This window comes from Rhinatrema bivittatum, chromosome 5 (genome assembly GCF_901001135.1).
Source record: "Rhinatrema bivittatum chromosome 5, aRhiBiv1.1, whole genome shotgun sequence".
Classification (NCBI taxonomy): domain Eukaryota; kingdom Metazoa; phylum Chordata; class Amphibia; order Gymnophiona; family Rhinatrematidae; genus Rhinatrema; species Rhinatrema bivittatum.
This window is the reverse complement of record NC_042619.1, coordinates 215704102-215719250: the sequence shown is the minus strand read 5'-3', so window position 1 is coordinate 215719250 and position 15149 is coordinate 215704102. Positions and strand designations below refer to the sequence as shown.

Below are 15149 nucleotides of genomic sequence, written 5' to 3'. Positions count from 1 at the left end.
TCTTGGGTTTCAGGTGACACGGTGAGCAAACTTCAGTCAGGTAAACCATAAAAACAAAACTTCCTTTTAAGCAGAGCAGAAGGTGAGGACATTAAGGCACTGAAAGAAATGGCACAATAGGGAACAGGCCTGGATCCATCATTATTACAATGCCCCACTCTACCCCACTGCCAAAATAAGAAAAAGGCCTTGTCCCCTATGCACTCTCTCAATATTCCTCAATGACAAATCAACTGCTAAGAATGGCACTTTGTCAGCCACTCCAAGTTGCCTCCCCCTTGCATGTTCTTCAAATGGAACTGGAGCTATTCAGATTTCCCCCCAACCCCTTCTCATAATAGAAGTGTAAAAAAATGTCTTACATGTCACAGTATGGTGCAAGATAGCACCAATAAGCTGTTCAAGCAGTATCGCATAACTGTTCACCTAGACCAGGGGTTCTCAACCCAAACCTCAGGACACACCAGCCAGTCTAGTTTGAGATAGCATGAGAGCATAAATGCCATGCTGGGTCACACCATTAAGCCCCAGCATCATGTCCTCAGACGCAGCAGTCTAGGTCAAAAGTATACGGCCAGACCCCCAATAAACTGATCTATATTTTGTATCAGGGTTAAGTGCCAGCTTTTCCGAGTCTACCTAGTAACTGTTAATTAGACTTTTCTTCAAGGAACATGTCCAACCCTCTTTGACCCCCACTGTAAACTGCTTTGACTTACATCCTCTGGCAACAGATTCCAGAGCTTGTGTGCCGAGTGAAAAAAAAATCCCTCTTACAATTTGTTTTTTAAAATCTGCCACTTGCTAGTTTCATGGACTGTCCCCTAGTCCTAGTGTTGTTTGAAACGGTAAATAACCATTCCCTATTTACTCATTCCACCCCACTCATGGTTTATAAATTTCCATCCACAATGAAGATGCATGACAGATTTGCATGCACTGCCTCCAAACCTCTCATGCACATTCATTGCTGACATCCTGAAAACCAAACTGGCTGAGTGTATCTTGAAGACTAGGCTGAAAATCTTCGATCTAAATAGCACATCAGTCACACAGAGGTCAGAGTAATAATGCCCAATATTTACCCTGTACAAGCCCAAATAAATGGCAGAAATCCAACACCCAGTAATGGTACACTTTCTCCCTGCCAGCTCCTTCCTCCCCATTCTATGAAACACACTAGCAATTGACTGTGCATGAGGGCAAGCAAGCCAACTAGCAGAACTTCTCCAAAGGCATTAACTAGCCTTGGGACACAAAGCTCTGACAGTGCGCCAATGAAATATTTGAAAAGAAAGGTGGTGGCAGCTTGCCACCCACATTGTTTATAATTATTGTATGTTTATAAGGAGGAGGATGTGATACAATTAATTACAAAATGACGTAAACTTTAGAATGAGAAACCAAATGCTGAATTACATTAAAACCTAAAATATTTAGTCAATGCTAAATGACTATGAGAAGAAAACCTGGACCCATACCAACTGTGAGATTTGCCAATTGTGGTGGGAGGTCTGTAGTCACCAGTCGGTGTCGGAGGATCTGGTTCAGCTGGTGGAGTGTGGCTTGCTTCTCGCTTTTTGTTATCGGGTCTGGAGGAATTATCTTATCCTACCAAAGTAAAACATGAACAACTCGGCGTTATTTGAGGGAAACTGCAGGGAATGTTTCAGACAAGTCATATGGAGAACCAAATTAGCAGTTCTTCAAAGTCAACAGTGGATTCATCTAAGTAGCACGATGCAGTAGTAGCAGATGACACATAAGGATCTCTTTGCTCACCCAACTGGCCAGGTTGCCTCTCTGGTAATCTCCCTCCCTTAATGACCTCACATCCCTCATCATCTATCCCAAGAATGCTTAAATTTTGTCACTGTTTGGTTGTTACCAATATAATTAACCCAAAATGATTATTACACACAAATATTTCACCAATATCCACCCTATTATCATAGTAAAATCATTTTTATTAAGAAAATAGAAACAAATGACAAAACAGTGTTTTGTTTTGTTTTTTACCATGTCATCAGCAAGATCCATATTTTTACAACAGTAACCCCACCCCTTCAATCCCCATTCCAGCAGAGTCTAAATAATACATGTATGCATGGTAAACAGACAAGACCAAATAAACCAATCCTTTCTTCCTCTAACATGTAAATTTACAACTGAAAATTATCTAAGACTAGGTTTCTAATGTTAGGAGGTTAACAATTCAAGTATGTTGGCCACATCTCTAGAAGGGTCCTCTTTTTTTTTTAATTAAAGATCCTTCACTGGCACTCAATTTTCCAACATCAAGAAACCGTGCAGCACATTCCACCACTACATAATACTAGGCAAATCATTTATATGCCAATATACTAGAATCGAGATTTTACCACAAGAAATGCCTTAAATAACCAAAGTTTTTATTGCCAGGTGGAAGAGAAGTCATAATACCAAATGTTACTACCCAACAATGCGCTGAACAAAATGTAGTATTATGAACCAAAATTCTTGAATTACTGGACAAGCCCTACAGCAGTGGTTCTCAACCTTTTTTCGGCCGGGACACACCTGACAGATGGTTCTCACATGCATGACACACTGAACATGTGACCTTCATGGGGCTATATGTAAACATACACTCTGCATCCACGGGAACCCCCTCGACCTCCAACGATGGATGCAGAGCAGAACTAGGGCATTACCCTTAGAACTCACCATGCAAACAAAAGATATTCTGGTTCTGATGACATTCAGTAAAAGCAAAACAAACTCCTTTTACTACCAGGCACAATAGCCCTCCTTATGAAAAGGCAATAATTTACTAATGTGTTTTCTCAATAAGATATACAACAAACAAGATTGATACAAATGCCTACATGCTAGTAAAATACCTCACCTCGGTCTCACACCCAGAAATGACCTTCACCAAGTACAGAAAGACCACAAACTATAAATATGGAGACAAACTGGAATGGAAAACCAAAAAAAGCCACTCTGCATGCAATGCAAACCTGGAGAAATGGAAAGAGAAATATAGCACCTAACACAGTCCCAGGATCTGCAATAATGGACAGAAACTAATCCGCACAAAGTTACACCTGCATTATGGACACATAACAACCCTATCTATGAAAAGACAACACGGCTACTACCTGGAGATAATACTCTTATTCAATAAAAATTCACACGGTTAATGCAACTCCAACATTGCTCTAAGCTTCAACAGGAAGAGGCAATGTGGAAAAAAGGATTTACATTCACAAAAAAGCGAGTAGCAGCTTGCTTGTTACTGCGATTACTACCCCAAATCAAATAAGCCTGATACTTCACTTTCAATGCATATTCAGCATAGCTCTCTGCTTCAACGGCAGGGAGAAAGACTGATACTTCACGCATATCCAGCATAACTCTCTGCTTCAACGGCAGGGGGAATGAAGAAAAGACAACAACCAACAAGGACTGAATTACATAGTCTGGGTAAACAGATAAGCATGGGTGTAGCTTGCTTATTGAGGGGCGGTTACTACCCCTAACTAATTAAGCTAGATATTTCACTTAGATGCAGTTCCAACACTGCTCTCTACATTAATGGTGGGGGTGGAAGGGAAATAGAACCAAAAGGTTACTAAGAGCCAAGAGAAATAGATAAGTATGAGAAAAAAAAAGTGCGAAACTTGCTGGGCAGACTGGATGGGCCGTTTGGTCTTCTTCTGCTGTCATTTCTATGTTTCTATTAAATCAGGTCCTAAACACTAATACACCTCCTATTTGGAAAACAGAACAAGACAAGCTGCTATAGATCCCCACACAGAAATAATTGTAAAACTATATTAATAAATGTTTCAAAACAGCTGATGAACAGAACCAACATCAAACAATTAAAACTCATAAATTATTAAAAATTGTCCAAATATCAATAAAATATTTCAAAACAGCAGACACATCACATAATACTCAATAATTAAAATGGCAGTCAATCAAGAAAAATAAACTTAAAATGCCACCTTTACTTACCCTCTCCAGCAACTCTCCTACTCCTTTCCCTTGAAAGCACAGACCAGGAGCAGCAGCGGCTGCTGAAGCTCTGTCCTCATGATTCTCTTCTTTAGGGCCCACAAGTCACTCACTCACACACCCCCCCCCCCCCCCAAATTAAACCCTACAACCAGTCTCTGTCTCACACACAGACATCAGTCACCTCCCTGCCCAGTCTCTCTGTCTCACACACACTTTGCTTAGATCCCCAATGCTGTGTTCCCCTTTAATTTCTCAGTGGCAGATTTCCTAGTGCTGCCACTGCCTTCTCAGTCGCACTGAAGCAGCAAACATTATTTTAGAAAAATATGCCATGGCACTCAAGCCTTTCTTCTGGCTGTCGGGATATCCCTAGGCTCCCGTGCCCCCCCCCCCCCCCCCTCCATCTGCCTGCTTTTATGGCTGCTGGGAGCTCCAATTGCCCCATCTGTAATCAGCATGGCTAAGTGCCACTTTTACTTTAATTCCGGCTTTGCCGCGCTCACTGTTGCATCGGGGGGTGGGATCCCTGGAGCAACTGGCCTCTTCGTGCTTGCGACTCACTGCCGCTTTAGGGAATCCCTACTCTATCGCGGTTCCCTGTCACTTTGGAAGCGGGAAAACCTGGCTCGGCTGGCCTCTTTTCTTTGTGGCTCACCGCTATGTTTAATTTCAGCACTTCCAGCCTGTGGCGGCCACAGGGTCGGGTTTCTTCGCCGCCATGGGCCTGGACACTGCCACTCCTCCCAGCCTCCCGCAAACCCACTCCACCCTGGGCTATGAGATGCCCCCCTTCTTCCTGCCCCACTGGCCAATCAGAGGCTTCCTCCCTTCTTCCTACTCCCACCAGCAGGAAGAAGAGAGGAGGCTTCCGATTGGCCCGCAGGGGCAGGAAAAAATGGAGGAGGCTTCCGATTGGCCCACGGGGCCAGGAAGAAGGGAAGAGGCTTCCAACTGGCCAGCAGGGGGGGCAGGAAGAAGGGAGAAGGCTTCCCATTGGCCCGCGGGGGCAGGAAAAAGGTAAAGGGAAGTATAACTGGGGCTGTGGGACACCGGGAGCCGCAACACACCAGCTGGTGCTTGGCGACACATTGGTGTATCGTGACACACCGGTTGAGAATTGCTGCCCTAGAGTACCTTCTCCTCACATTTGATACAGAGATCAGAATAGGTCATTTTGGCAAGATGCATCTGCTTCTGAGAAAAATAAAATCTAGTCAAGAGTTTAGATTGCATTTCCTTTAGCAAAATATTTGTGGTTAACGCACTGATCTTTACAAAATAATCGAGTCATTGCCTCGTTTGTCAAAAATATATTTAAATCTCATTTCCATAATGGAAAGAGCCAAAAAGAATCTTTTTTTGAAAACAGTGTGTCTACTGGGGTCTTTTAAATCAAACAGCTCTGTGAACATTTCCCATTTCTGGGATATAAGGGAAGACATGCCTAAAGAAGAAATATAAAGTCTTGCTTGCAAATTAAAAAAAAATCTTTAGAGTGTCTAGCAGAACGTTGTTGTAAATTTGCAAAAGCGAGTGCACATCCCTGTGCATCCAAAAACTGCTGAATTATATACAGGCCTTTCTTACGCCATCAAAAAAACCCTCCATGGAGACCAGGCACAAAGTCTATTTTCTTTTAGAGGTAAAAAGGGCGAAATTATGTAACTAAGTTGAATACACTTGCACATCCATCTCCACGTTTTCAGCAAAGGCTGTACTAGTTTACTGAATTTAAAAGATAGGTAAATTTGCAATTATAGTATGTAATGCGTATTTCAAGTGTATTGGCTTCATTAAAGAGGGCTCTACATCTATCCGTGCATAGTAATTAGTATGAAAGTAACCAATTGCCTAAGTGGTGTAAATTAGGTAGACAATTGACTATCAAAAGCTTTTTCAGAATCAAAACTAATTAACATAATAGTCCAACTTACACCACTGAGATTGTTCTATAGATGCAATAATCCTATGCACATTCAATGCTGCCTGTTTTCTTAGCCAAGCATTACCAACAAAGACTTCCTGTCTAGCAACCTAGTTACCACAGGAGTATTCCTATTTCTAACTATGAATCTGATTTGAAATATATAGATCCTCAACCAATATTGTTGGTTTAACACTACTGTAACTTACTTTAAATTTACTGTAATCCATTTTGAGGCCATCAAATCCAACGTGTTCTGCCACAATTAAGTCTGCTCCAGGGTGGCATTCTCTGAAATGCTTCCTGTTCCACGTGCAGGTCCCCAGAGGCAGGCAGAGCTCCAGAGTTTCAATGCGTGGATGAGAAGATGGTGCAGGGAAGAGGGATTCAGCTTTGTAAGGAACTGGGGAAACTTTTGGGGAAAGGGGAGACTTTTCCGAAAGGACAGGCTCCACCTTAACCAGAGTGGAACCAAGCTGCTGGCACTAACTTTCAAAAAGGAGATAGAGCAGCTTTTAAACTAGAACAAGGGGGAAAGCCGACTAACTCAGCAGTGCATGGTTCGGAGAAATGTATCCTTGAAGGATACTAATGAAACAGGAGAGTTAGGGCATCCCAACAGAGAGGTTCCATCAAAAGCAAACATAGTTCATATGCCTATATGTAAAAAATCACCAAAGCTAATGATTTCCGAATTATCCCAAACAACTGAAAAGCAGGTTGGTAAAACAAGCAAAAACCACACTTTGAAATGTCTGTATGCCAATGCCAGAAGTAAGATGGGAGAGTTAGAGTGTATAGCAGCAAATGATGAGATTGACATAATTGGCATCACAGAGACTTGGTGGAAGGAGGATAACCAATGGGACAGTGCTATATCAGGGTACAAATTATATCACAATGATAGGGAGGATCAACTTGGTGGGGGTGTGGCACTTTATGTCTGGGAGGGTATAGAATCCAACAGGATAAAGATCATACAGGAGAGTAAATGCTCAGTAGAATCTATATGGGTAGAAATCCCATGTGTGTTGGGTAAGAGTATAGTGATAGGAGTATACTACCGTCCACCTGGACAAAATGGTCAGACAGATGATGAAATGCTAAGAGAAATCAGGGAAGCAAACCAATTTGGCAGTGCAATAATAATGGGAGATTTCAATTACCCCAATATTGACTGGGTAAATGTAACATCAGGACTTGCTAGAGAGACATAAAGTTCCTGGATGTAATAAATGATTGCTTCATGGAGCAATTGGTTCAGGAACCAACAAGAGAGGGAGCTATTTTAGATTTAATTCTTAGTGGAACGCAAGATTTGGTGAAAGAAGTAACGGTGGTGGGGCCACTTGGCAACAGTGATCATAACATGATCAAATTTAAACTTGGTGGGGGACAATATTTAAACTGGAAGGGGGACAATAAGTAAATCTGCAGCTCTAACACTAAATTTTAAAAAGGGAAACTTTGATAAAATGAGGAAAATAGTTAGAAAAAAACTGAAAGGTTAAAAGTGTTCAACAGGCTTGGACATTGTTTAAAAATACAATCCTAGAGGCACAGTCCATATGTATTCCGCACATTAAGAAAGGTGGAAGGAAGGCAAAATGATTACCGTCATGGTTAAAAGGTGAGGTGAAAGAGGCTATTTTAGCCAAAAAAAATCCTTCAAAAACTGGAAGAAGGATCCATCTGAAGAAAATAGGATAAAACATAAGCATTGTCAAGGTAAGTGTAAAACATTGATAAGACAGGCGAAGAGAGAATTTGAAATGAAGTTGGCCATAGAGGCAAAAACTCATAATAAAAACTTTTTTAAATATATCCAAAGCAAGAAACCTGTGAGGGAGTCGGTTGGACCATTAGATGACAGAGGGGTTAAAGGGGCTCTTAGGGAAGATAAGGCCATTGCAGAAAGACTAAATGAATTCTTTGCCTCCCTGTTTACTAATGAGGATGTTGGGGAGATACCAGTTCCAGAGATGGTTTTCAGGGGTGATGACTAAGACGAACTGAACGAAATCATTGTGAACCTGGAAGATGTAGTAGGCCAGATTGACAAACTAAAGAGTAGCAAATCACCTGGACTGGATGGTATGCATCCTAGGGTTCTGAAGGAACTCAAAAATGAAATTTCTGATCTATTAGTTAAAATTTGTAACCTATCATTAAAATCATCCATTGTACCTGAAGACTGGAGGGTGGCCAATGTAACCCCAATATTTAAAAAAGGCTCCAGGGGCAATCCGGGTAACTATAGACCAGTGAGCCTGACTTCAGTGCCGGGAAAAATAGTGGAAACTATTCTCAAGATCAAAATCGTAGAGCATATAGAAAGACATGATTTAATGGGACACAGTCAACGTGGATTTACCCAAGGGAAGTCTTGCCTAACAAATCTGCTTCGTTTTTTTAAAGGGTTAATAAACATGTGGATAAAGGTGAACCGGTAGATGTATTGTATTTGGATTTTCAGAAGGCATTTGACAAAGTCCCTCATGAGAGGCTTCTACGAAAACTAAAAAGTCATGGGATAGGAGGTGATGTCCTTTCGTGGTTTACAAACTGGTTAAAAGACAGGAAACAGAGAGTAGGATTAAATGGTCAATTTTCTCAGTGGAAAAGGGTAAACCGTGGCGTGCCTCAGGGATCTGTACTTGGACCGGTGCTTTTCAATATATATATATAAATGATCTGGAAAGGAATACGACGAGTGAGGTTATCAAATTTGCGGATGATACAAAATTATTCAGAGTAGTTAAATCACAAGCAGACTGATACATTACAGGAGGACCTTGCAAGACTGGAAGATTGGGCATCCAAATGGCAGATGAAATTTAATGTGGACAAGTGCAAGGTGTTGCATATAGGGAAAAATAACCCTTGCTGTAGTTACACAATGTTAGGTTCCATATTAGGAGCTACCACCCAGGAAAAAGATCTAGGCATCATAGTAGATAATACTTTAAAATCGTCGGCTCAGTGTGCTACAGCAGTCAAAAAAGCAAATAGAATGTTAGGAATTATTAGGAAGGGAATGGTTAATAGAACGGAAAATGTCATAATGCCTCTGTATCGCTCCATGGTGAGACCGCACCTTGAATACTGTGTACAAATCTGATCGCCACATCTCAAAAAAGATATAGTTGCGATGGAGAAGGTACAGAGAAGGGCAACCAAAATGATAAATGGGATGGAACAGCTTCCCTATGAGGAAAGGCTGAAGAGGTTAGGGCTGTTCAGCTTGGAGAAGAGACGACTGAGGGGGGATATGATAGAGGTCTTTAAGATCATGAGAGGTCTTGAACGAGTAGATGTGACTCAGTTATTTACACTTTTGAATAATAGAAGGACTAGGGGGCATTCCATGAATTAGCAAGTAACACATTTAAGACTAATCGGAGAAAATTCTTTTTCACTCAACGCACAATAAAGCTCTGGAATTTGTTGCCAGAGGTGGTGGTTAGTGCAGTTAGTATAGCTGGGTTCAAAAAAGGTTTGGATAAGTTCTTGGAGGAGAAGTCCATTAATGGCTATTAATCAATTATATTTAGGGAATAGCCACTGCTATTAATTGCATCAGTAGCATGGGTTCTTCTTAGTGTTTAGGTAATTGCTAGGTTCTTGTGGCCTGGTTTTGGCCTCTGTTGGAAACAGGATGCTGGGCTTGATGGACCCTTGGTCTGACCCAGCATGGCAATTTCTTATGTTCTTATATTTATAGTATAAAAGGCTTTTCTTGGATCCTTGGTGTATTAAAGAATTTAGCGTCACTCGTGTGGCTATTAACTAGGCCTTATTTCCCAGGGAAGGATCGATTCCATATCTAGTTTTATCTCTTAAGTTTTTTCTCTAAATATAAATATCCCCCCCATGCAACACAACTTTTGCCATTTCCCAAAACAAAGCAGAATTGCTTTGATGTTGCCCATTAAATTCCTCAAAATCTTTCCATTTTAGTATAAATATTCATGAAAACTCATTTTTATATAACTGCCTTGGAAATGTCCATTTTCCCCCTCGCTCCTCTGTGTGAAAGCCCTCCAAAACAAATCATACTAGAACATGATCAGATATGGCCATAATCAAATGTCAACTGTACTCACTTTGAAAAAATGCTCTCTAGATATTAAGAAAGTCAATCTAGATTGGAAGCCATGTGCTCTAGAAATATGCATCTAGTCTCTCTCAGCAGGGTGTAAGCTTCTCCATATATCTATCACATCTAGACATTTGCAGACATATAAGAATCCTTATACTTCTATACAACTTCCACCTTGTTATAAAATGAGCTTAACTCAAATACAGAAACATAGAAATGACGGCAGGAAAGGACGAACGGTCCATCTAGTCTGTCCAGCAAGCTTCCTATGGTAGTATTTGCCGTGGAGTGCAGGTTACCCCCATGTTATCAGTAAGTGCTGCTTGACGTGCTTTGCTTATGGACTTGGCTGTAGAAGCAGTCCAAACTATTAAAAAGTCATGGTTCATATTAGTTTTCTCTGAATCCAAATTCCTCTTCCCTCCACACCCCACCCCTTCCTTCGGACAGAGTGATGTTGCATCTAAAGCATCAAGGCTTATTGGTTAAGGGTAGTAATCCACGCCTTCTGTTGCGGTAATAACTGCTGCCCTGCATTGGTTACCCTCATGCCTATCAGTTCCCCAGACCATAAAAGTCGGGGCCCTCGTTGGATGCTGTCTAAATCCAATTCCACTTTTCCCCTGCCATTGAAGAAGAGAGCAAAGTTGCAGATGCATCAAAAGCATCAAGGCTAATTGATTAAGGGTATTAACCGCCGCACCAGCAAGTTATTCCCATGCATGCTTTGTTTCCTTTAGGTCTTGGCTATAGAAGCAGTCCTGAGCTTTTTCCGTATCAGTATCCCAGACCATTGAAGTCAGAGCCCTCAGTTGTTGTCTGAATCCAATTCCTCTTTTCCACCTGCCATCTATGCGGGGAGTGATGTTGCAGTTGCATTAAAAACAAAGCATATTGATTAAGGGTAGTAATCTCCTTGCCTTCTGCTAAGAGTAGTAACTGCATTAGCAAAGTTACCCCCCGTACACTTATCTCATTTCCGTCCTCTAGCCTTTAGAGATCCACAGTGTTTACTACCAGGCCCCTTTGAATTCTTTGACTGTTTGAATTGCTGGACCACAGGCAGCATGGATTCACCAGGGGAAGATCCTGTCAGACAAATCTGATTGACTTTTTTGACTGGGTAACCAAGGAATTGGATCGAGGAAGAGCACTCGATGTCATCTATTTGGATTTCAGCAAAGCTTTTGATACAGTCCCACATAGGAGACTGGTGAATAAAATGAGAAGCTTAGGAGTGAGTGCCGAGGTGGTGACCTGGATTGCAAACTGGTTGACGGACAGAAGACAATGCGTGATGGTAAATGGAACTCTCTCTGAAGAGAGAGCGGTTTTACGTGGTGTACCCCAAGGATCGGTGTTGGGACCGGTCCTGTTCAATATCTTTGTGAGTGACATTGCGGACGGGATAGAAGGTAAGGTTTGTCTTTTTGCGGATGACACTAAGATCTGCAACAGAGTGGACACACCGGAAGGAGTGGAAAGAATGAGACGGGATTTAGGAAGCTGGAAGAGTGGTCGAAGATATGGCAGCTGAGATTCAATGCCAAGAAGTGCAGAGTCATGCATATGGGGAGTGGAAATCTGAATGAACTGTATTCGATGGGGGGAGAAAGGCTGATGTACACGGAGCAGGAGAGAGACCTTGGGGTGATAGTGTCTAATGATTTGAAGTCTGCGAAACAATGTGACAAGGCGATAGCTAAAGCCAGAAGAATGCTGAGCTGCATTGAGAGAGGAATATCGAGTAAGAAAAAGGAAGTGATTATCCCCTTGTACAGGTCCTTAGTGAGGATAGATTGTCTTAACTCCCATCCCAACCTTTCTGTAAGTCAAAATACAAATCCTAAAAATAGCCACTGGTCCGTTTTTGCAACACTGTACATAAAAAGACTCACCCTAATACAGGTTGGCAGCCGTGGGTAAGAGCCAGTAGTCAGCACATCAATGGCATATGGGATAGCAAAACTGGGCAACCGTGCATGAACCAAGGCATCTCTAGCCAAAGAAGCCAAACGGTCAGCAGTGTCCACAAACAGGATGGCTTGTTGGTCTAAAAAACTTGATATCATCTGCAAAACACAAAAAAATGATTTTCCTGCATTCACTGCAATATATTGTCTTGTCAATAAGTATTGGAAACACCTTTAGTATTCTAGCAGATTAAAAATATATATGTACAAGCTACAGCTTAACATAAGGATAACACTAAAATATAATTTTGTTCAAACAACTAAAACAAATTGCTAGGACCAAATAAGCAGCTTCAATTCCTCCCTCACTATCAGGCCCATACAGTACACCGCGCTCCGGCGGAGCGCACTGTTAACCCGCATTTGGACGCACGTTTTCAACGCGCCAGCTTTACCCCTTATTCAGTAAAGGGTAATAGCGCGCCGAAAACGTGCGTCCAACCGCCCCCCCGAAACTAATAGCGCCCGCAACATGCAAATGCATGTTGATGGCCCTATTAGTTATGCCCGCGCGTTTCAGAAAGTAAAATGTGCAGCCAAGCCGCACATTTTACTTTCAGAAATTAGCGCCTACCCAAAGGTAGGCGTTAATTTCTCTCAGCACCGGGAAAGTGCACCCACCGACTTAATATCATGGCGATATTAAGTCGGAGGTCCCAAAAGTTACAAATAGTTCAAAATTTAAAAATGTAAAATGGGCCCGCGGCTCGCGGGTTGAAAACCGGACGCTCAATTTTGCCGGCGTCCGGTTTCCGAAACCGTGGCTGTCAGCAGGTTTGAGAACCGACACCGGCAAAATTGATCATCGGCTGTCAAACTCGCTGACAGCCACCGCTTCTGTCCAAAAAGAGGAGCTAGGGATGCACTAGTGTCCCTAGCACCTCTTTTTACCACGGACCCCAATTTAAATAAATTAATTTACTGAATCGCGCGTACAGGAGAGTGGCCTGTGCGCTTGCCCGCTCTCCCGCGATTTTTACTGTATCGGCCCGTATGTGAAGCTCTGAGACACTGAATTGACGTGCCTCTCTGCCCCGTGCAGTGCTACACATAGCATGTTTACTGTCTGCATCTACAGAGCGCAAGTCTGCAAAGATGAAGAAAATACTGCTGCTCCTCAAAGACCTTCAGTAACAGCGCATTACAAAAAACAGTTACATGAGGAAGTTTATTCCCTGTAAACAGTGTTTTAATCGCTTTATGTGGGCGTTGCAGCGTGGGCTGGGAGTTTTCCTGCTTAAGCAATAAACAAATGTTCATTTTTGAGCCTGGTGTTTAAATGTGCCAATTCCCAGGCCTACCTGACCATGGTAGACGATTATTCTGTTAGACAGAATGAGGAAAACAGCTCTCTCAACTTGGCAATCCATCATGCAGGCTGCCTAATTAGCGTATGCGAATGTGCAAATGTGTATACACATGTCTGTGTACACATACATTAATTAGGCAGCTTTCATGATGGATTTGCCAAGACTCTTCCTTCTCTCAATCAGGATTTGCAGGGCACGGCTCATCTACGCTGTTCAAATTGGTGAAAAGATCCCACCATAAAGGGCTCTATTAAGCTTTTCATGCAGCTACATTTTGGCTGCACATGAAGTCTTTGCTAGCATGCACAATCCTACTTGTGTGGCTGCTTTGCAGCCATAGGAACAGAAGCAGTTGAGTTCCCACACATGCCTTCTATAGAAAAATCAGCTCCAACTGGTGCTCACTTCAGAAGGTGAGAACCAGTCCTAAAGCTCTCAAAAATACTAGACCCCTTATTTGCCACCAAATGACAATGCATTAATGACTTACTGCACATTTTTCCACCTTCCCTGCATTGTTAGCCCACTTGACCAAGGCCAACAAGCGAACAAATAGCTGCCGTGTGCGGCTGGCAAACTGCACAATCTCGATTTTCCTATAAGAGAAGCACCATCAGAAATTAAAGGCACAGGATATGGGACAGCAGCATGGCAAGCATTACAATACTCTGTCGAACAGGGTACAGCAGCTTTCCAGTCTCATTACTCTCATGTGCCTGCAGCAACCATGAAAGAAGAGCTACCCTTCCCCTTCATCACTGAAAGAGATTTGTCATGCATCACAACTTAAAAAAAAAAAAAAAAGTGGATTCTACCCACCATGCACCCTAGCACCCTAGGTGCTACCTAGGGATCTTTGTTTTGAGTTTTTATTTTATTTTGCCTGGGAATTTCAATGTGATGACAAAAAAAATATATCCGTGGAAAAAAATGACTTATTGTAATACACAAGAAAAAAAATTAATGAAAAAGTCCTTTTTCCATTGATTTATCATCACACTGAAACCCCCAGGAAAAATAAAATAAAAACTGAAAACAAAGATCCCTAGTGGTACCTCTAAAGCTCCCACAGCAAACAGACACCCACAATTCCTCTCAGCCATCAGCAATACACATGTTCAGAGCAGGAATCAAATGTATCCACACACGCAGTCTAACTAGCTTAACTGTCCATTGCATTTTGCATAATGATTGGCTCTATGACGCTAGCAGTACTTTTTGTATATTAGCAAGTAAGTTTAATAAAGAAAGGTGGGTATGTGTGACATACACAGCTAATACTGGCCTAGCATTTTTGTGACACTCTTCCCAATGCATCTGCATTCAAAATAACTGCAGCAGAGCAGCCTAAAGAACAAAAATTAATTATTTTCTAAGAGCACAATTTCTCTCCCCAGCAGTTTCCACTTGCTCCTTTGGGCTGCCATCTCAAGAGGAACCCAGACTGCCAGGGGCCAGACTGTATACCCCGCACGTTGCAATGATAGAAACTTGCTCTCCTAAGATGATGGGAACATTGCCAGGGTGGCATTCCCTAAGCCAACATGGAAGCTATCCTCGTAGAAATACTCAGTGAAGGTATGGAAAGATACATTGCACACATTGTATCCATCCCCTTCAATACCACTTATTAGGTCATCCGCAGTTGGGGCATATCATTGTAGCTGTGGCTGGATGGCCTGTCGCAGTGAGTGGAAACAGGTCATCCAGCCACGGCTACAATGATATGCCCCAACTGCGGATCTGCATTCAAACTTTGATCTAATTATGAATACTTGTGATCCATTCTCATAGCTAAAGCCCCTGAGGCAGCCATTTATTGAATGCCGAAA

General features: G+C 42.1%; 1 protein-coding gene across 1 annotated transcript in view; it reads right to left on the bottom strand.

Moving 5' to 3' along the window:
* MED14 (mediator complex subunit 14) overlaps positions 1-15149 on the bottom strand; it is a 220875-nt gene that overhangs the window by 177391 nt on the left and 28335 nt on the right. The window contains 3 exon segments of the mRNA XM_029603149.1: positions 1482-1611; positions 11933-12106; positions 13808-13913. Coding sequence (XP_029459009.1) covers positions 1482-1611; positions 11933-12106; positions 13808-13913 — 410 coding nt within the window.